Below are 23328 nucleotides of genomic sequence, written 5' to 3'. Positions count from 1 at the left end.
AGTCCTGGAGATAAAAGGCACTTACATAGAACAATTAAATAGCAATTATAAGGCAGGTTATGCAAAGTGTGAAACCAAGTACTATGGAGAGCCAAAATATGCAACACCTATTATAAATACATGAAGACTTCCAGAAGTAGGTACAACTAAAGATAAGCCTTGAAGGATGATTGGATAAGCAGAGAGGAGGGTGAGGAGGGCATTTCAGGGAGGAGGAACAACATGATGAAATAGTGATAAGAGAATGTCTGGCTCAACTTTTTTTTGCCACTATTTACTTAAATGAACAGGTCGTGTAACTAGATTGAGTTGGATCCAACCATTTTTGAGAGCAATCTGGAATTATGACCAAAGAGATATTAAACTATCTGTACCATTTGACCCAGCAATACCACTATTTGATCTATTTCCAAACATAATTAGGCAAAAAGGAAAAAACCTATATATTCTAAAATGTTTAAGCAGTTTTCTCTGTGGTGGCAAAGAACTGGAAACTGTAGTCTAACAAGTGGGGAAATGACTGAAGAAATTGTGGTATATGATTGTGCTAGAACACTGCTGTGCTGGAAAAAATGATAAACAGGTCGACTTTAGAAAAACATGGAGAGACTTGCATGAAATAGCAAAGAGCAAAATTAGCAGAACCAAATGAACATTGTGTAGAGAAAGATCAATGTTGTTTTAAGAATGATTTTGAACAAATAAGTTATTTTGGCTATTATAAATACCCAAAATAACTATAAAGGACAGATGAAGAAAGACACTATCTGCATCCAGAGAAAGAACTAATAAATAGAAGTATAGAATAATTTTACACACACACACACACACACACACACACACACACAGATTTGTGTCTAATGGTAATCATCTCCAGGGCAGAGGGAATGGGGTGGCAGGGAATGAAGAAAAAAAAAAAAGAAATTTATATGATAATTTTGTTACTTATTTGAAAGGAATAGCAAGTTGTGCATACCCGTGTTTCCCTGATAATAAGACCTATCCTGAAAATAAGCCCTCCCCTTACTGTGTAAGATTCCTCTAAAATAAGCCCTATTGAGATTGCTACTGTAGTGAAGGTGATCCCCTGCGCTACACGCTACATTACGGTACCCTCTGTATGCACCGTCCCCACCTCCCCCGGTGAAACGCACATCGCGCTCCAAGCTGCATCCAATCAGAGCTGCAGCAGTGAGCGCGTCATCCTGTTCTTCCCCAGTGATTTGCTTGCTGGCGCCATTGAGAGCAGTGCTGCGGAGGAGAGCTGAGGCAGGGCAACATAAGCCCTCCCCTGAAAATAAGCCTTCTGGTGTTTTTCTTTCCAAAAAAAAATAATAAGGCAGTGTCTTATTATAAGGGAATCACGGTAGTAGATTTGCAACATGTCAATGAAACATAAAAAGGCAGCATCTTGTGTCACCTTAAATCTCTGTCTCCCTTCTGACAATGAACTCCCCTGAGAAGCAAAATGGCAATCCTTATTGGTGGACATTTAATGATGAGGTGGGGTAAGAGTTCTAGACTCTTTTGCTAGGGAATAGGGGTGGGCCAGGGGAGAGGAGTGAAAGCTGAGAATGTGATCTGGTCCTGATATTCAGTAGCCCCCATTAGTCTGGGCAAGGTAAGCTATCCTGATCAGGATCTCTCTGGTCAAGTTTCTCCTTTGTAGATGAGGTCACCCCCCTTTCCCCCCAATTTTAATGAAGGGAGCAATGACAAATACTTTTTAAAGTGCAGAATGAGCTAAAGATAGCATCTGGCTTATGGATAAATAAATGGGCTGAGCCCAGGCCTTGGGACTAGATAGAATGTGATCATATTCTTTTGCTAGAATGGGAAAGGAGTCTCTATAAGCAAGAGTTAAAGGTGTAGGTTCAGAAAAAGGAATATTACATTTTAATATTAATAATCAAATGATAAAGCATAAAATAATTTTCCTTGTTTTCAACAATATCCTTAATTCTTTCACAAAAAATCTCACTAATCATGCTAAGAGAACTACAACTGTTTTATAATTTTTTACCTGGAAATTTATTTTTATTTATTTCATTAAATATTTCCCAGTTACATGAAAAAGTTTAACATTAATTTTTTTAATTGAGTTCCAAAACCCCAATTGCCCTCCCAAAAAAAGCAAAAAAAAAAAAATTGAATTCCAAATTCTCTTCCTCTTTCTCTTTGTTCCTCTACCCTCTCTAGAGTTAGATAGGATTTTTCATTATATGTACTTTGGAACTGTGTTGAAACATTATCTTGATTTAAACCTTTCACAGTTGTTCAGCTTCCAATGTTGCTGTTATTTAGCACAATGTTCTGCTGGTTCTGTTCACTTTGTTTTAATTCATATAAGACTTTCCAGGGGTGGAGGCAAGATGACAAAGTAAAGGCAGGCATTCTCCTGAGCTCTTCCAAATTCACTTCCAAACAACACAAAAATAATGCCTTAAAAAGAATTCTGAAATATCATAACCAACAAAAGAACAGGGTGAAACAATTTTCTAGCACAAAACAAATTAGAAGGCTAGCAGAAAATGTCTATCTCATTGGAGTAAGAGTGGAGCATGGTACAGCCCAGGCCTTAGTGTGAGCCATCAGCAGTCCTTGGGGGCGGCTGGATCAGTGGCGATGGTGGCTTCCAGAGCTCTCAGCCCACAGATAAGATGGTTATCAGATAACCAGTTAGAAGGACATTGCAAATGACCCTTTGTTGGCTCTAGGAACAGGACTCCATTGCATTGCCCATTCATTCGGCATTTCAGGTCTCAGTCATAAGGCAAGGAGGAGCACTAGCAAGAGCAGGGACTCTGGTCATAGTTTCAGAGTGGAAAAAACATGCTTATTGTCACTCACAGACAAGCACAGCACTGACCACAACTGTCATCATCTCATACCACCTTGGAAGAACTGAAAACTTACAGATCCTGAGGACTAGCTCTGAAAACAGTAGCAGAAAAAAAAACCTGAAGCTTGGGATAGTGTATGCTTCCTCCACCCCAGAGCAGAACATAATTTTAGCATAAAGTTGAAGATCAAGAAACAGGGAGAAAATATGAGCAAATAGCAACAATAAAAAAGAACCTGATGACAAAAAGTTACTGTGGTGACAGGGAAGATTAAAATACAGACTCAGAAGAAGACAATAAGATCAAAGCAACTCCATGCAAAGCCTCAGCGATAAATGTAACTTGGCCTCAGACCTCAGAAGAACTCAAAAGGGATTTTAAAAATCAAATAACAGAGGTAGAGGAAAAATGGGAAAAGAAATGTGATGCAAGAAAATTATGAAATAAGAGTAAACAGCTTGGCAAAGGAAGCACAACAAATAATGAAGAAAATTAACAGCTTAAAAAACAAAACAGGCCAAATGGTAAAAGAAGCACAAAATTCCAGTGATCAGAATTCCTTAAAAAATAGAATTGGTCAAGTGGAAAAGGAGGTACAAAAGCTCATTGAAGAAAATAATTCTTTAAAAATTAGAATTGGGCAAGTGAAAGCTAATGACTCCATAGGACATCAAAAACAATAAGACAAAAATCAAAGAAGAAAAAAAGAAGAAAACATGAACTATTTCATTGGGAACAAATTGTATCTGGAAAATAGATTGAAAAGACATTTTAACAATTTAAGAATTATTGGGCTACCTGAAAGCCATAACCAAAATAAAAAGAGCCTAGACATCATCTTTCAAGTAATTATTGAGGGAAATTTTCCTGATAACCTAGATCCAGAGGGTAAAATAGAAATTGAATGAATCCACCAATAACCTAATGGAAGACATCCCAAAATGAAAACTCCCAGGAATATTATAGCAAGATTCTAGAGCAACCAGGTCAAGGAGAAAAATACTGAAAGCAGCCAGAAAGAAATAATCATAATATCATGGGGACACAATCTGGATAACATAAGATTTAGCAATTTTTACATTAAAAGATCAGAGGGCTTGGGCTAGGATCACAACCAAGAATCATCTACTCAAAAAAAATGGAATATAAGTCTTAATGGGGAAGCATAGAAGTTTAATGAAATTGAATACTTTCAAGTATTTCTGATGAAAAGGCCACAGCTGCATAGAAAATTTGACTTTCAAATACAAAACTCAAGAGAAGAATAAAAAGGTAAACAGGAAAAAGAATCATAGGGCATTCAGTAAGGTCAAACTATTTAAATTCCTACATGGGAAAATGATATTATAACTCCTAAGAACTTTATCATTATTACAGTATCGGAAAGTGTACATAGACAGAAGGCCTGGATGGGAGTTGACTATAATGGTATGAAATCAAATAAAAAATTAAATTAAGGGTGAAAAAGAAGGGGGAAGGGAAAGGAAAAATGGGCTAAATTATCTCACATAAAAGAGACACAAAAGAGTTTTTACAGTATAGTAGATGAGGGTTGGCAGATAATACTTACTCTCCTTAGAACTGGTTCAAAGAGGGAATAACATACATACACAGTTAGGTATAGAAATCTATCTTACCTACAGAGAAGTAAAAGAGAAAAGAGGTAATAGAAGGGGATAAGGCTGATAGCATGGAGGTTAGATTGGGCTAGGTAGTGATCAGAAGCAAAACACACTTGAGGAGGGAAAGAGTGATAGGAGATAGAATGAAGGATGGGGGGAGAATTGGATGCAGTGAAATTCACAGTAATGAGAATTGTGAAAACAATTTTACAGCAAGTTTCTCTGATAAAGGTCTCATTTTTCCATTATATAGAGAACAGTTGCGTTTGTAAGGACATAATTCATTATTCAATTGATAAATGGTCAAAGGATATGAACAGGCACTTCGCAGATGAAGAAATCAAAGCTATGTATAGGCATGAAAAAATGCTACTGGTTAGAGAAATTGTATCAGCAATGCAATATTCACAATGCCTATGGAAATTACAGATATGCTGATGAAGTTATCAGTCACATAATATATCAGGCTTTCTATATGGGGGAATAAGCTGGAACATTTATTAAAATACCAAAAGACTGAGTCCCAAAACCAGAAAGTCAAAGCCATCCATCAGAGTAGTTATGAAATTGGCACAGGCAGATAAAGTAGAAAGCAGCCACATTCTCAAGCCTTTAAAACAGAACAAGCTACCTCAGGCAAAAGTCCTCCTCTCCCCACTCACAGCAACCACCCAGCATCCAGGAAGCATGCTCCCAGCAGCTCCAGCCCCTGGCAGTCCTCAGCAGGAATCCTCAGCAGAAATTCTGGCTGACTCAAAAAGGGGTTCGCGCTTCCGCTGCCACTGCCTCTGCTGCTGCTGCTGCAGTCGCCGCCACTGCTAGCCACCACAGGAACTCTAGCTTGGCTTCCACTTCCTCTTGCTTAGCCCCTTCCTGCTAAGTCAGCAAGTCCAATGGGGCATGGAAGATCTTTAAATCCCACAACCCTTACAGAAATGTAAATTAAAATAACTCTTGTCAGATGAAGAAATCAAAGTTATCATATTTTAAAATGCTCTAAATCACTATGGATTAGAAAATGCAAATTAAGACAACTCTGAGATACCACCTCACACCTCTCAAGTTGGCTAATATGGCAGAAAAGGGAAATGACCAATGTTGAAGGGCATGTAGAAAAACTGATACACTAATACACTGTTGGTTAAATTGTGAACTGATCCAACTATTCTGGAGAGCAATTTGCAACTATGACCAAAGGACTATAAAAGCATGCATACCTTTTTTGAATCAACAATATCACTACTAGATCTGTATTCCAAGGAGATTTTTTTTAAAAAGGAAATTGACCTATATTTGCAAAAATATTTATAGAAGCTCTTTTTTTCTAGTAGCAAAGACTTGGAAATTGAGGGGATGCCCATCAGCTGAAGAATGGTTGAACAAGTTGTGGTGTATGATTGTGATGGAATACTATTGTCCTATAAGAATTATGAGCAGGATGATTTCAGAAAAAAACCTGGAAAGACATTAACTGATAAAAAATGAAATGAGCAGGACCTGGAGAACAGTGTACACAATAACAGCAAATTGTACAATGGTCAATTAAGAGTGATAACCATTCTCAGCAATACAATGATCCAAGACAGTTCTGGGTTGAAAAATGTTATCCACTACCAGAGAAAGAACTGGTAGAGTCTGAATGCAAATAAAAGCATAATTTTTGCCTTTTTTTTCTTTTTTTAACTTTCTTGGCAGTGGGGGGGAGAGGGAATGTCTGTGTTTTCTTTCATAACATGACTAGTACGGTCTTTTCATCAAGAAAGCTTGAAAGTCCTCTATATGATTGCATATCCATTTGTTTCTTTCTAAAGGATTAAAGTTTTCCTGGGTAGGTGATTCTTGGTTTTAATCCTAGCCCTTTTGACCACCAGAATATCATATTACAAGCTCTCTGATTCCTTATGGTAGAAGCTGCTAAATCTTGAATTATCTTGATTCTGTTTCTACAATACTTGAATTGTTTCTTTCTGGTGGCATGCAATATTTTCTCCTTGACCTGGGAACTCTGGAATTTGACTATAATATTCCTGACAGTTTTCTTTTTGGGATCTCTTTCAGGAAGTCATCAGTAGGTTCTTTCAATTTCTATTTTACCCTCTGGTTCTAGAACATCAGGACAGTTTTCCTTGATAATTTCTTGAAAATTGATATCTAGGCTCTTTTTTTTTCATGACTTTCATGTAGTCCAATAATTTTTAAATGATCTCTCCTGTATCTATTTTCTAGGTCAGTGACTATTACAATGAGCTATTTCACAGTCTTCTTTTTTTTTTTTTTTGGTTTTAATTTTTTTTTTTGATTCCTCATAAAGTCACTAGCTTCCATTTGTTCCATTCAATAATTTTCCAGAAATTATTTTCTTCAGTGAGCTTTTGGATCTCCTTTTGCATTTGACCATTTTTTTTATTCAGCAGGCATTTATTAAGTAGCTGGTGGGCTGGGCACTGGGATACAGACAGACCCCCGCTCTCCAGACGCTAACACCGACTGGAGGTGCACAGAGATCAGCCATTCATTACTTCACTTCCAGGAGAGGCAGGGAGAGAGGGCATTCCTGGAAAGGGGAATGGCCCAGGCAAAGGCATGGAGGTAGGAGATGCCAGTGGTCAGTGTGGGGAGGAAGGGATGGGTCATCAGGGCAGGCAGTGCAGCCTCTGAAAGGCATTTGGGGAATGTCCGATTGGCAGTTGTGTGAACCCCAGTCTGGCAGGGGCAGGGCTGGTCATCTATCCTATGCATAGTGAGGAAGAGGGAAGGAGTCCTGCCCTGGGGGGGAAGGGGGAAGGAAGTGCAAGTAGGCTGACCCCCATTAGACAGCTCGGGAAACCAAGGCCAGGCCCCAGGGTCTCATGGCTGCACGTGGAGATGCAGGTATATCCTCAGCCCTCCGCAGGTATTCGACCACCTTCCTCTTCACCCCTTCTTGGTGGATGCAGTTAGGGTCACCTGGCATCCCCCCGGAGGAGGATGTGCACTCCATCCCTGTAGCCCTGCAGGGCCGCTGTGTAGGCCCCAATTCACTTCCTTCAGGGCCTGGCTGATGAGCTCTGTGGCTCTGTCCAGGTGGGCTAGGCGTGCATCCTCCTCCTCTTCATCCTCATCCTCTTCCCCCCATCCCGGCTCCCAGAGCATTTGGCCCTGGGTCTGGGGCTCTTCCCCCACAGTTGCTAGGTCAGCTACATGGGTGGGGCTGGGCCTGGGTCTAGAACCTTCTTCTTTGGAGAATGGGTCAAAGACCACCAGCTCAGCCTCGGTGAAAGGCCCTTGGGCCATGGGACCTGTCTCTTCCTCAGGTGCCCCACAGTCAAACAGAAGATCGAGGGCCTCCTGGGCAGGGTTGGAGGGAGGGAGGTCCCCTGGCTTCTCACTCTCATTCTCAAATTCTTCTTGGCCCAATCCCTCTGCTGCCAGAAGCTGGGGGAGACAGGCCTCTTCCGGGGGCGGTGTGGGCACCAAGGGCTGTGGCAGGATGTGCAAGTCACTGAGCTCCAAGGCCCAGGTCACATCCCCACCACAGATGAATTACTTGAGCAGGGGATTGTTGTTGAGGGCAGGAATGTTGATGGTGAAAGGAAGCATGACTTCTGCCACCTTCCACAGCTCCTCAATCACTGTGGCTTCAAACCTGCCAAAAACCTGCACCAGGGAAAGGCTGGGAATTCCTCCAGGTGGTGGGTTGCGGTGGGTGTAGGGCAGATCACCGGGGAGCTGGGGGGGAATTCGCTGCAGCATTTCCAGACGACCACCTCCTTGATGTCCTCTTGGTTTGTCTTTGAGATGAACTGAGCGGTCACTTTGTACTCCGTGTATCCCTTGGGATGGGTCCACCTGTCTGACACTGTGTACAGGGACACCCGGAGTCCAGCCGACTGGCACCTCACCCTGGCAGCCGGCCTTCTCCTCTACCACTGTCCCCACCCCTCCCTTCCAGCCTCTGATCCCAGTTCTACTTTTTAAGGCCTTCTCTCCTCATTGGCTTTTTGGACCTCTTTTACCATTTGGTCTAGTCTGTTTTTTAAGGTATTATTTTCTTCAGTAATTTTTGGGTCTCCTTTAGCAAGTTGTTGAATCATTTTTCATTATTTCTTGCATCACTCATTGTAGCGGCAAGCACCCCAGTGTCCCCAGGGTGCCTGCTCACACAGGTTCTTGGATCTGCTTTGTTAAAGGAAAGCAACTCAAAATGGGTTAACAAGCTTACTTTAATCAGTCAGACATATATCGTTTACCTTGTTCAGGGGAAAAAGGTCAGCACCCCGAACTTCAAAATACACAGACAGAATTATCAAGACAGAAACAGATCAAGTAGACAGCTTTCCAAACTGTACAACCATTACATCCATACCCAGTCAACATCTGGGTTTCCACATCTGGGTTTTTCAAAGCCGGGGGACTCTCAATAACGGCTTCCCAGAATTCAGATCAAATCACAGAACACTTTTCAGAGTCCCAAAACAAAGCTACATATCAGGGCTTATATAGCCTTCTCCTGGCTCAGAGAATGTAACAACCTTATTGACCCACTGGCCAATCAAAAAGTATCTACTGAAAAACAAGCCTCCCACCCCCGGCTTCAGGTGCACTTTAGCCTAGGGGCAGGGAAGATCTTCCAAATTTGCATTCCCATTACACTCATTTCTCTTCCCAATTTTTCCTCTACTTCTCTAACTTGAATTTCAAAATCCTTTTTGAAATCTTCCATGACTGCAATCAATTCATATTTTTCTTGGAAGCTTTTTATGTAAGAACTTTGACTTTGTTGTCTTCTTCTGTTTGCATGTTTTGATCACCTTTGTCACCAAAGCAAGATTCTAAAGTCTCAGTTTTTTCAACTTTTTGCTCATTTTCCCAGTCAATTACTTGACTTTTAACTCTTTGTTAAGGTAGAACTGTTTCCAGTGTGTAGTGTGTACTCTCCAGCTTCAGGGGTTTCTTGTAGCTATTTTCAGAGACACTTCTAGGACCCTGTAAATTTTCAGTTCTTCAAGGTTTATGATCAAAGAAGAGGTGTTTATTCCTCTCCTGACCCATGTTCTGGTCTGTGCATGATCACAAGCACTCTTTTCTGCCTTGGAACTTGAGGAGGATTCCTTCTCTACTATTGCCACAAGCTCCATCTCATCCTCACCCCAGGAATGTCACCCAAGACTGTAACCCAGATCCAAGCACGGGCAATGGAAGAGGATCCTGCCTCAGCACCAGCAAAGTGATCCCTGCAATCCCCCTCTGATTAGTCTCTTGATCTCCCTACCATCTGTGAGCTGAGGACTCCAGAAGGAGCCGCAGCCACTGCTGCCCCCACCCTTGGGCTGGTGCCAGACTGCACTACTTTCTCACTCAGGTCCAACAGACTTTTCTCAATGACCTTCTAAGTTGTCTTTAGCTTTTGTGGGTTGAGAAGTCTGGAAACTGTCACAGCTATTCAGTCTCCCAATGCCTGCTCCAGCCCTGTCTGTGCAGTACAGCCCACACTGGACTGTGCTCCTCTCCCAGCCTGGTGCAATAAATTTTTCCTCTCAACCTTCCAGGTTGTCTTGGGGGGGAAATTTGTTTCACTTGTTCATTTTGTGGGTTCTGATGCTGTAGAATTTATTTAGAGTCATTTTTACAGGTATTTTCAAGGGTTTAGGGGAGAGCTCAAGCAGGTCTCTGCTTTTACCCTGTCATCTTGACTCTGCCCCTTTGGCCAATTGCATTTTTAAGGACTTGTTTTCTACAGTCAATTTTTGTCCATCCTTTGCCCTTCTCTCTTGCATACCTCTCATTTCTTTTCCCATTTTTTTCTTCTGGTTCTCTTATTTGGTTTTTAAAAAACCTTCTTGAGTTTGCCCAAGAAGGCTTTTTGGGCTTGAGATCAGTTTATATTCCCCTTTGATGTTTTGGATGTGGGTATATTGATAATGTTGTCCTCTTCTGAATTTGTACCTTGATCTTCCCTGTCCCCATAACAAGAAGCCATTTTCTGTTTCTGATTTTTGTTACTGGTATTTGCCTATTTCCTGGCTTTTATATTTGAGCTCTCCTGCTGGAGCATAGGTGGCACTGACCCAAAATTATTGTGCTGGGAGCCCAGGACCTGGATACTGGCTTTGTGTGCTGGGGCCTCAGGTGCTAGTAGCTGGAGGCTGTGGGGGATCTGGCAGCTTACCTGGTACTGAACTAGGATAAGCAATACTGGAGCTCTCAGGTCAGGGTGGGGAGTCTGGCCTCTGGGGAACATCTGCTCACCCAGGCTTTGTACTCAAATGTTTGACTGGTAGAGGATATCTGCCAGCCTGGCTGTGCCTCCTGGAACTGTGCTTCCTAGAGTTGTGCTGAAGCACCAGGATATCTGACTGCTAGGAACAGTTTTTTGAGCAGGTATCTATGGTACACCTGCCTGTGCTGGGGCACTCAGGAGGTCCTGGTGTTGACAATTGCCTGCTCCCCCACCCTGATGCTCAGGATCTCACCCTGGTTTGCTGAGGTGGGGCTTGCCACTGACTTCTGGGAAGCTTCTCATCTTTATACTGCTCCCCTTCACTCAGAACAAGAGGATCCTTTCCTGTTAATCCCCAAGCTTCCTGGACTGCAAGCCTGCTGCACCCTTGTTTTTTGCTGTCTCATCTGTTCCAGGGTTTTTCCTGGGGTGATATATTTTGGGCTTTCAGAGGTAAATAAGGGAGGGTGAGAGCTACTTACCCCTTACTCTGCTATCTTTGCTCCCGGATGCAGAAATCCCTTCAGAAGTTTTTCTGACATTATTGTACTCATCATTTCTTATAGTACAATGTATTCCATCACAGTCATATAACACAACTTGTTCAGTCATACTGCAATCGATGGGTGTCCCATCAATTTCCAATTTTTGCAGCCACAAAAAAAAGAGCTGCTACAAATATATTTGTGACGTATAAGTGTTTTTCTCTATTCTTTGATTTCTTTAGGCTTCTGACCTATCAGTGGCATCACTGGGTCAATAAGTATGCACATTTTTATAACCCTTTGAATGTAGTTCCAAATTACTTTCCACAATGGTTGAATCAGTTCACAACGACACCAACAGTGTTTTTAATGTCACAGTTTTCCCACATCCCCTCCAACATTTGTCATTTTCCTTTTCTGTCTTATTAGTCAACTTCATAGGTGTTAGGTGGTATATTAGAAGTGTTTTAATTTGCATATCTCTAATTTATAGTGATTTAGAGCATTTTTCATGTGATTATTGATAAATTTGATTTCTTCTTTTGAAAACTGCTTGTTTATATCTGTTGACCATTTATCAACTGGGGAATGGATCATATTTTTATGTTTGCCTCAGTTCCCTACATGTTTGAAAAATGAGGCCTTTATCATAAAAACAATGTAACTTTTCTACCCCAATTTCCTGTTTTCCTTCTAATTTTTGGCTGCAAAATTTTATTTCACATATTCTCATTTATTTATTTTTTTACTTCCTGTGATACCCTCTATCTTTTATTTGGTCACAGACTTCAGTTATCCATAAATCTGATAGGCACATTTTCCCATGGTCCTTTAATTTACTTATGATAACACCCTTTATATCTAAACTATTATTCTATTTTGATTTATCTTGGTATATGGTGTGAGATGTTGGTCTATGCCTAGTTTCTTTCAAACTCCTTTCCAGTTTTCCTAGCAATCTTTGTCAAATAGTGAGTCCATACCCCTGAAGTTTGGAACTTTAGGTTTATCAAATACTAAATTATTCTGGTCATTCATGTATTGTGTACCAAATTTATTCCACTAATCCACTACTTTATTTCTTTTGTCTGTACCTGATTGTTTTGATGATTACCATTTTTAATAAAGCTTGAAATGTGTTACTACCAAGTTGCCTTTCTTTACATTTTTTCATTGATTAACTTCATATTCTTGAATTTTTTTGTTCCAGATGAACTTTGTCATTTTCCCTAGTTCTATTAAACATTATTTAGTAGTTTGATTGGTATAGCACTAAAAAAGTAAATTAAATTGAGGAAAATTGTCGGTTTTTATTATATTGGATCAGCCTGCACATCAGCAATTAAAGTTTCTCCAATTCTTATGTATGTACTTCTGTGAAAAAAAAATGTTTTGTAGTTGGTTTCATATAGTTCGAGGGTTTGTCCTGGAAGGTAGACTCCCAAGTATTTTAAATTGTCTGTAGTTATTTTAAATGGATTTTCTCTTTCTATCTCTTCTTCATGGGTTTTGCTGGTGGTGTATAGAAATGTTTCTGATTTATGTGGGTTTGTTTTATATCCTGCAACTTTGCTAAAAGAAAGAATGTAGGGATCCTATTTGAATCATAACTAGATTAGAATTAGGCAAATTAGAATTGGATAAGTGTAAGCTAATGGTGCTATGAGATATCAAGAAACAATAAAACAAAGGAAAATGAATTAAAAAATAGAAGAAAATGTGAAATATCTTAAGAGAAAAAGAACTCACCTGGAAAACAGATCAGGAAAAGGTCATTTAAGAATCACTGGACTACCTGAAATCTTCTTTGTTAAAGGAGCAGAGGGCTTGGAATATGATATTCCAGAAGGCAAAAGAATTAGGGTCACAACCAAGAATAGCTTACCCAGAAAAATGAATTGTAATTCTTTAAGGGAAAAATGAATATTTAATGAGATAGAAGACATTAACCCTTCCTGATTAAAAGACCAGAGCCAAATAGAAATTTTATTTTTTAAAGACAAGACTCAACAGATGCATAAAAAGCTAAATGTGAAAGAGAAATCACAAGGGACTCAATAAACTCTATACATTCCTATATGGGAAGATGACACACATTTAGAAAATAGCTTCTAAGAACTTTATCATTATTAGAACAATTAGACTTATTCTACATAGGCACAGGTTGGAGCAGTGTGTCTATTCTATTAGAATGATTTAAAGTGAAAAAATGGATGGCTGAGAAAGAGACATGTAAGGAAGAGTTTTTAGAGTGGGGGGAGGGAATGATGGGGTGGGGAAGTTGGGAATCAATACTTGAACTTCATTCTCGTCTAAATTTGTTCAAAGAGTAAATTTTAATTTTTACTTGTTCGGGTTCTTGTAGTTGTATGCCCAATTTAATGATCTGATTTATTCTTTTTCTCTTTTATTGCTGTACACATTTAGAGACAAAAATTTTCCCATAAGTGTTGCTTTGGCAGCATCCTAGAAATTTCGGTGTGTTGTCTTATTGTTGTCATTCTCTTTAAGGAAATTATTGACTAGTTCTGTAATTTGTTCTTTGGCATGCTCATTTGTTAGGATTAATTTAGTTTCCAGTTAATTTTTAATCTATGCTTCCTGGACACTTTATTGAATGTAATTTTTATTTCATTTTTGTCTGAAAAGGATGCATTTAATATTTATGCTTTTCTGCATTTTGTTGTGGGGTTTTATGCCCTATATATGGTCCATTTTTGTGAAGGTACCACATAGAGCTGAGAAAAATTATTCCTTCTTATTCCTATTCAGTTTTCTCTAGAAGTCTACCATATTTAACTTTATTGAGATTCTATTCATCTCCTTAAATTATTAGTTATATATTTTATGGTAGTTTTATCTAGTTCCAAGAGGAGAAAATTATGGTTCTTCACTAGTACAGGTTTATTTTCTACTTGCTCCTGTAATTCACTCAACTTTTCCTTTAAGAATTTGGATGCCATGTCATTTGGTGCTTATGTACATGTGTATGTGTGTGTTTGTGTATGTACATATAGATATATATATATACACACATATACAAATATGAAAAGGTATACATGTATTTATTATTGACATGCCTATATTATATTGTGTAGGTATGTATGTATGCATATGTGTGTATACATATATATATTTAACATTGATATTACTTTATTGTCTATTGTAAGATGTTATGCATGTAGAAGCAGAAAGATTTGCCAGCTGTAAAATGATGAGGAGAATTGGCTGGCTCGAATAGATGGCATTAGATGTGAACAGTATGAAGAAGGATATAAAATTGTGTAGATTAATCAATATTGTGTAGGAACATGAATAATAGGCTATATTTTTCAATTGAATAATAATGTTAATAAATATAATTATTTTACATCAAGTATAATCAATACATTTATATGCACACAAACTAATAAACTTTTTATCAAGTAGAATTACTTAATAGCTCATGTTCATTAATTTAATAAATACAGTTATTATAATGATTCACATTTACATAAGACCTCAAAAAGTACAAGGTGATGATCCTATAATAATCCTCTGAGGTATGTAGATCAAGTATAATATTATCATTATTTTATAGATGAGGAAACTGAGAGTCAAAGAGATTAAGTGTCATAACATAACATGAAACTGGAAAATGTCAAGGACAGGGACAAAATTTCTTTTCATGCATGATGCTTTCTGGATTAAGGGTATGGTGATGACATGAAATGCAGTGGAAAGCCAAGATGGTTGGTCAGTATAGGTGTCAGTATTCATTTGTCCCCAGATATTCCTCAATGTGTTTCAATTTTTCCCCTCCTTCTTTCTACATACTTCCTGTTGTCCTCTTTCTTATCACAGTTTTTCTCATCTTTTCTTTCACATAGATATTATAGAATGACAAATTCGGAAGAGCTCTCAGAGATCATATAATTATCATTTCCTTCACAGAAGGGAAAGTGAGGCCTGGAGAGAATAGGTAAATTGTCCACGATCATAGTCAGGGCTACAACCCAGATCTCATGATTCCCATTCCAGAGATTATATTTTCTGCTTTGACACAGTGCTTCCTTCATATAGATAGACACATACATATACATATGTGTATATACACACATACGTACATATATACACATATATGGGTATATACATACAGAGAGAGTTATTTAAACATTAAGGAATTATATAAATACTAGTTATTGTTGTTAACAAAATAGCAAAAATTCAACTTTCATAAAAAAACATGTAGTGATAGAAAGTTAGTTCTCAGTTAGCATTCCCTATATTTTGCAGGGAAAAAAAATCAATTAGGGATCTATATGCCCTCTCCAACCCTGGCTAAGTATGGCCTGATATAAAATAAACAGGAAGGCAGGGTTGAAATGCCCTTTAGTGAACAAAGCTCCCATTCACTTCTTTTGGTGATTTCGACATGTAGGGGACAACATGATTTTGTCTATTGAATTAAGCTAGAGATACTAGCCTGGAAGGTTCTGTACAGCCTAACACTCTTACAGAATGAAGGATTGTCTTCCTCATGGCTTCTGTTTCCTAAGAAAATGGATTTTTTTTATTAATTGAGAGTTAACACTGCTGTAGCACATTGTGGGTGGCAGACACTTCCTAGTTAATATCACAAGCATCAGCTGCCTGTCTACCACCATCTAATACTGGTCTTTAAATGCACAGTTAGGTTGAATGTTATGCATGGCTTCATTTGAATTATATTAAAGCAGAAAAATAAATAATTACAAAAGTCAAAAGAAAGTAATACGTGGAGGTGTTCCCTCTCCCTCTCTTGAGGATAGGGGAAAAAAAGAATTTTCAAGCAGAATTTTCTTCCCAATGAATGGGAATTAAAATGGTAGTTTGAATTGCTAGGGTAAGGGGGAAGACATTAAAAAAAAACCCAGGCTAATCATTCAGACACTTAAATTTTATTACTGGTTTAACTCTAACTAGTTATTTGCCAACCTCTTGACATTTCAATTTTGTTGCTGTTATTGTTTAATCATTTTAGTTGTGCCCAGCTCTTAGGGTTTTCTTGGTTGATAAACTGGAGTGGTTTGCCCTTTCTTCTCCAGTTCATTTTAAAGATGAGAAAACTGAAGCAAATAGGGTTAAATGACTTGTACAGGGTCACACAACTGGTAAGCCAGATTTAACTCTTCCTGACTCCAGGCCCAGTGCTCTATCCACTAGACCACCTAGCTGCCTGATTTCAATTTTATCATCCCTCAGATGATAATTTAGTACCATGACCACATGTGAGTAATAATAAGAATTCAGCTTTATACAGCACACTTTAGTAATCTTCTCTGATATTTATAGAGTTCTTTATGCTTTCATCATCTGTCTTTTTATGAATTATCTCATATGTTACTCACAATTACTCTATGAAGAAGGCACTATAGGTATTTTGTATAGGTACTATAATTAACATTTTGAAGATGAACATTTTGAGCCTTGAAGAAGTGCCTGTAGTGACCCAATTTAATAAGTATTAGAAATGAGATTCCAAATATATCTCTTCTGATTTCAAGCCCCAAATTCTTTTTATGACTCCAGACTATTTCCCAAATAATATAAGTGTAAATATAAATGCAATGCTATAATAGTAAGGGAAATTGAAGATCTTCCCTGCCTCTTAATAAGCCTAAGCGAATTTGAGGACCTTCTCTGATTTGAAAATATATTCTGCCCCCTAATTTGTTGAATATAGTCACATGGAGCCTATGGTGGGAGGAGTTTGCTGAAGGGTAGAGCAGAGCCCAACAGGAGAAACTTGCTTAGGGGAGCCTTGTTATTTTGTAATAAGGCAGTGGGTCACAAGGGTTTGCTTTTGGGCTCACTTATGGGAAGAATTGTGTGATTGGGCCAGTTGAGACTTGGGGCAGCTGTTGAGCCCCCTTCCCTCCCCGCCAGCTTTGAAAACCCAGATGTTGGTGCTTCTCTTTCTAGTAAAAAACTGTAGGTGTCTGATAGTCAGACAGCTAGAAGCCCTGTCACTGAATTGTGCTATTTGCTCTGTCTATATTTTTTTTTCTGTGTATAACTTTTGTCAGCATTATATACAGGGTGCTGCAGTTCAGGGTGCTGACTTTTTCCCCTGAACTAGGAAAATGATATATGTTTGAGTAAAGTAATATTGTTAACACTTTTTGAGTTGCTTTCCTTAGAAAAGTAGATCAAAGAACCTCTCTAGTAGCTATGCTGGGTATGCTAGGGTGCTTGCTGCTATAATTGCCTTCTGCAATAATAAATGTAATGTAATTACAAATGTCATATACCTGAGTTTGAAACCTAATTGTGGCACGTAGTAGCTGTTTGATTCAGAGAATGCAATTTAAATAACTCAGGTATATTTAATCTAGGACCAGGGTTATTTCCATGATATTCCATTGCTTCAATGTAAGATGGATGTATTAAACAGGAAATGGCACATGCAAAAAAAAAAAAGATTTTTTTAAAAAGTAGCTGGAATCTCACAGGAGCAATGGTGATTCCTGTGGAGAAATTCCCATTTTTGGAAAATAAATCCTCAAAGATCCTATTTTAAGGGATCTCTCCTTTCTTCTCATTTCCTTTGAATAAATATGATAAAATATTTTGCTTCAGTAGGGAATGAGGAGGAGGAGAATTTATTGATATGTTTGTATGTGTATGTATGTATATATGTAGATATCAGTATAATCCACTATGGTAGACATAAAAAAGAGCTCCTAACACTTGTGTTATAAAACCTTTTGGAAATTTTTGGGAAGCCTAAGGATCACTGTTTAGAATCTTATTTCAATATATGAAAAAAAAATAGGCTCAAAAAGGAAACCAGCCATGTTAAATAGTTATTTTTTTTAATGCGGACCCCAGGTAAAGAGCTCTTGCATTATGGGAGTATAAAGTAAATATAAGACTCTTCTTGTTCATGTGAGCAGTAAGATGGAGGACTAGACATTTTCTCTGATCCCCATATGAAGTCCCTAGGAAATCGCCATTTTGTGTCTACTTCAGTAGTTCATCATATCACTCTTCTGTTCAAAATATTCAATGGCCTCTTCTTTCCTACTGTATCAGATCTCTCTGATTATGTGCCTCCCTGGTCACAGAATCATAGAGTCTCAGATGTGGAAGAGACATCATGGTCATCTATTTCCCTCATTCCTGAATAAGAATTCAAACTCTAGCTAAATTCATTCCTTTAAAAGCACCCTCAGTTCTAGTCAAGTTAGCAAATATACCTTCCTGGTTCCCTCCCCAAACCTTTCCTTCTTGCTTTGCCCTGTATAGAATCCCCTTATTTCTCTCTTCTAGTCCTCCAAATCTATGATTCTATATGCAGTTAAGTCTGATCACTTTACTTACCATTGAACTAACTCTTTTAAACTCCACCATTCACTGCTACCTAATCCTCCGATGCTACAGCAACTCTAGGGGACAGTAAATGCTAGATACCATGTACTACAGAATTAGAAACTATGTTTTGAAAATTACCATATCCTTGTATAAGACCATGTTGTGTTTGTAACTGGAAAGCTATGTACCATCCAGGTTGATCACTATAGATCAAATAGGGTAGAAAAACCTGGAGAATACTCTCTCTCTCTCTCTCCTCTCTGTCTCTCTGTCTCTCTCTCTGTCTCTCTGTCTCTCTCTCTGTCTCTCTCTGTCTCTCTCTCTCTCTCTCTCTCTGTCTCTCTGTCTCTGTCTCTGTCTCTCTCTCTCTCTCTCTCTTTATCTCTCTGTGTCTTTCCATCTCTGTCTGTGTCTGTCTCTCCCCCCCCCTCTGTCTCTCTCTCTGTCTCTGTCTGTCTGTCTGTCTCTCTTGGTGTGTGTGTGTGTGTTGTGGTTGTGTTTTTATCTATTTGTCTCTGTGTGTCCATGTGTCTCTGTCAGGGAGAATAGGATGGAATGCTGTCCTTTAAAGACATACTAAAAAGATTAAAATTGTTCAGTACTGATAACAAAATTGAGAAAAGAAAATTATCAAAGAACTGGATGAATAAGTTCACCAAACATTGGAATATTAAAATTCAAGGGACCAGTCATGAGCTTCCTCCAGGTAAGTCTAGGATCAATAAAAGGAAGCACAGACCTACTTGACATGCTAAGTAATCAATACAATGAACACTTGATCTCACGAGTTGGTACATATTGTTCATTATATTTTTAAAAAACATAGATAACATCCTTGAAATAACTCATATTTCTCTAACACTTCACTCTTTAACAAGCCCCCTCTTCACAATTTTGGTGCAAGTTATGTGAGGCGGGAGGTAAAAATATTTTTATTCGCATTTTCCTTTTATATCTGAAGAAATTGAAATAGCCATGTTAGAATCAGTTGCTGCTACTAAATTATGTGGTGTTAATGGTGGTGTTAGTGATGGTGGTGGTGATGATGATAGTTAAGACTGGCGTTAAGAGACTTCCTAGGGTCACACTGTTACTAAGTTGTCTGAGCCTGATTTTGAATTCAGTTCTTCATGACTTTAGGTCAAGCATTTTTTCCACTATTTCCTGCCAATCTGGCAAAACACTAAACTTTGTGATAATGAGGAGGAGGAGGAGGAGGAGGATGGCAAGGAAAGACTTTTACATGTTTTTGTTTTTATTTTTCAGCAATGATTTTACTACCGGTGTTGCTCTCCTTAACTGCCATACTGCTCCCGTCATGTGGTGATTCAAAGGTATGACTATGGTTAAATAACTTCCTTCACCCATGCTAGGAATTTTCCCATACCTGGCTAAGTGAACCTTCCAGGACATACCATTTCTATATAATATACTCTAAGCTTTCATATCTACGTCCACTTTAGGTGCAAAACATTAATCCATAGAACAGAAATTCTTATGAATTTTATGGATAGACACATTTAGATGTCAATGATTCCTTTCATTAGCATTCCATATATTCTCAATTCCGTCATACCCATCTTCTACATTTATCCCCTCTCTCAAGTTGTTTTTTGAGTGACAACAGGTGAAGATTATTAACTGGAGTCAGTGCCAATGATATTGGTCTTCTCTTTCAGACAAATACGTACAAACTTAAAGGTGATTTATACCTGTATCACCACCACTTGGTCTATACTTTTCATATAATAAGTGCTAAATAAATCACTCATTCGTTCACTTTTCCTGGTGCTTTTCTCACCTTCCATGTCCTCAGTTCTGGGTCTTATAGACCAGGTTAGTCTAGGGCCAGAAGAAATTGTTAGGGTTAGCATTTATAGAGCACATTAAGATTTTCAAAGCACTCTACTTATATAACTGGTAGCTAGATGGTACAGTGGATAGAGCACTGGACTTGTAATCAGGAAAACACATTTTCATGAGTTCAAATCCAGCCTCAGATGCCAGCTATGTGACCCTGGACAAGTCACTAAATTCAGTTTCTTCATCTGTAAAATAAGCTAGAGAAGGAAATGACAAACAAGTCCAGTATTTCTGTCAAGACCCAAATGGGGTCACATATAGTCAAATGATTCAACAACAAATTATATGTGTATATGTATCTATGTACAATACATATTTGTATATATATATATATATACACATATACATTCACACAGATATATAATGTAATGTAATATAATCTGACATTACATTATATCATATCATATCATAGCGTAACCTACCCTAGCCTATATAAAATTTTATATTCACAACAACCTGGGGATGCAGATGCACCATTATTCCTATTACATAGATGAGGAAACCCCAAGGCAGACAGAGATTGTTATTTTCTTAGGTTCACAAGCTAGTAAGTATATTAGGACACTAACATCTTGTAATTACTTCAAATATTTTTGTATTCAATATATTGTATTACTTTCAATATCCTATATATTCAGTGATTCCAAATGAGTTCAATTGAGATATAGAGGTCTTGATTAGTGTGAGTAATAAATGCCCTGAAATAGTTGTATATATTGTATAGCTTGACTTTTTAATCATAAAAAAAATTATCATTACTTATATACCAATGCAAATATAAGAACATATTTAATAATGAAATAGCTTCACAGGATTATTATTTGTACTAATAGGGAATTAGTCATATGTAGTAGATTATCATTGCCTTTGGAACAATGATAAGACTAAAGCAGATGAGCAAATAAGATCACTAAAAATGAGGTATATGATTCTGAATATTAACATTTCTCTACCATTTCTAATATTATTAAATGAATGGGGATAAAAACAATTCCAGTCTCTGAATTATTTCTGTTGCTCTGTAAAAAAAAATTCCCTATAAAACGCAATCTCCCTATGTGTCCTTTATTACTTCTATACCTTCCCTAATGTTCAGGAGCCCTTCTCCTCAATTTTTTCTACCTCTATTTAACTATTGATGATCTTTTATAAAATAGAGCTTTATGTACCTTACCTGGGACGTAGACTTGGTCACTGCTGTCAAATAACCATATGTTTCATCAGCAGAGTCTCTATTCTTAAGATTAGGACTGGCAGGTACATAATAGAATCAGCCATGTTCTATTCTAGGATAATGTCCCATGAATGACAGAAAGAAATGTCACTTATATTCCCTGTTTAGAATTTATGTCAATGGTTTTAAACCACTATACCAACATAACATAGGGAAAGAAATCAGACCAGTGATTGCATTTGTATTGGAAATAACTGTGAGGAAATCCCTCTATCAATTCAGGTGAGCACCTGCTCTGCAACTCAGTCTTAAAAAGTATAAACTAATTGGTCAAGGTCATACAGCAATTAAATGTCAGAAGCAAGGTTTGAACCCCCATAATCCTATGTCATAAGGACAGATCTCCCTCCTTTATTCCATGCTGCTTCTTTCAATAAATTCATAGTAGGTATTTTGTACTTGTTAATTAACATTAGCCTTTGAACTTGAAAAAACCCTAGATGGAAAGTAAATTGCAGTACAGGTCAAGCATGCAGAAATGGTAGAAACCTATCTTAAATATTCCAGGGAAGAACCCAGATGGTGAAAGATGCTAATAATATGGTAGACATTTATCTTTCTGAATTTATTTCAGTTAAGCCTGTCTGTGGCTTAGGAGTTGTTTACATGAAATAAGGATATTTCTTCTAGGAGTAGGATGCTATGATTCTATTTTGCATCTGCTTAGCCTGTCTTAGAGCTAATAACATTAGTTAATGATATATTGGAGTTTTAAATGGTATTTTCCTATTTTATAAGTTTTCTTTGAGAGAGAAAAAAAGAAATCGCCTGTGTTGTTAATGACATTTTATAATAACTTAATAAAATAACTTCTTAAAAATATTTTACTGAGTCAGATTGGAAAGGATATTCAGTTTAGAGGATTAATCTTGGTGAAGTATCTCTTCTTATTTTTTTCCATAGAGTGTAACCTTTAATTCTCTATCAACTAAACTTAAAAATATCCAACATGAAATAGTTAACAAGCACAATGCCCTGAGATCACAAGCCTCACCCACTGCCAACAACATGCTAAAGATGGTAAGTTACAATCATGGGATGAGGGGGGAATAAAATATGGATCAGGGGATGTAGCTTGAAATGATGATATCTTAGTTAAGAATTAGTTTTATTGTCAACAATAATTATATTTTTATTTTATCATATAATACATAAGTATATAATCACATACCTTCTATATAATTCCAACAGAAATATTAACTGTCTACTATGCTAGAAGACCTAAGAGCAATGCCAAGCTGAGAGAAGATACAATCCTTTCTCTAATGGAGTACAGGATCTAGGAGGGGGCAACACAAACACAGATAACTGTAATAGAACATATCACAAATACATGGTAAAAATTCAAATTCTTTGTGAAGCCCAAGAGGGAAGGTTCCTAGGAAAAAATAGGATGATGGAAGAAGTGTCATTTATATGGTACTTTTTAGTTTTCCAAATGGCTTTTAGGTGATTCTTACAATAACACTGTGAGATAGAAAGAAGAGGAATTATTAACCCTTCCCCCACCTCCCCACTATATCAAAGAGGAGAAAAGTTTTGTAGAGGCTATGTAATCCGCCATAGATCACATAGCTACTAAGTTTTAAAACCCAATGTCTTCTAACAATTCAATTCAACTCAATAAAATTAAAAAATGTATTGAAATAAAAATTGTGACACAGGGTGTTGTGCCAAGCATACTCAGGCTTCTCCTTACTATTCCATGGTTACCTCCTGTCACTGCACAGCAAGCATCTGGATTGAC

At 37.8% G+C, this 23328-nt stretch overlaps 1 protein-coding gene and 1 pseudogene across 1 annotated transcript in view; one reads left to right on the top strand and one right to left on the bottom strand.

Moving 5' to 3' along the window:
* LOC138148124 (cysteine-rich secretory protein 3-like) overlaps window positions 1–23328 on the top strand; it is a 72142-nt gene that overhangs the window by 7824 nt on the left and 40990 nt on the right. The window contains exons 2-3 of the mRNA XM_069070743.1: window positions 19751–19818; window positions 22485–22601. Coding sequence (XP_068926844.1) covers window positions 19753–19818; window positions 22485–22601 — 183 coding nt within the window. The 5' untranslated portion in view covers window positions 19751–19752. The remainder of the gene's footprint in view (window positions 1–19750; window positions 19819–22484; window positions 22602–23328) is intronic.
* LOC138148049 (sorting nexin-15 pseudogene) lies at window positions 7313–11276 on the bottom strand (annotated as a pseudogene).

Source organism: Petaurus breviceps, unplaced genomic scaffold (assembly GCF_028583685.1).
Source record: "Petaurus breviceps papuanus isolate PSGF00001 unplaced genomic scaffold, PetGlider_PUasm1.0 90822, whole genome shotgun sequence".
NCBI lineage: Eukaryota > Metazoa > Chordata > Mammalia > Diprotodontia > Petauridae > Petaurus > Petaurus breviceps.
Note: the sequence above shows the minus strand (reverse complement) of the source record. Positions and strands in the feature narration are given on the sequence as shown.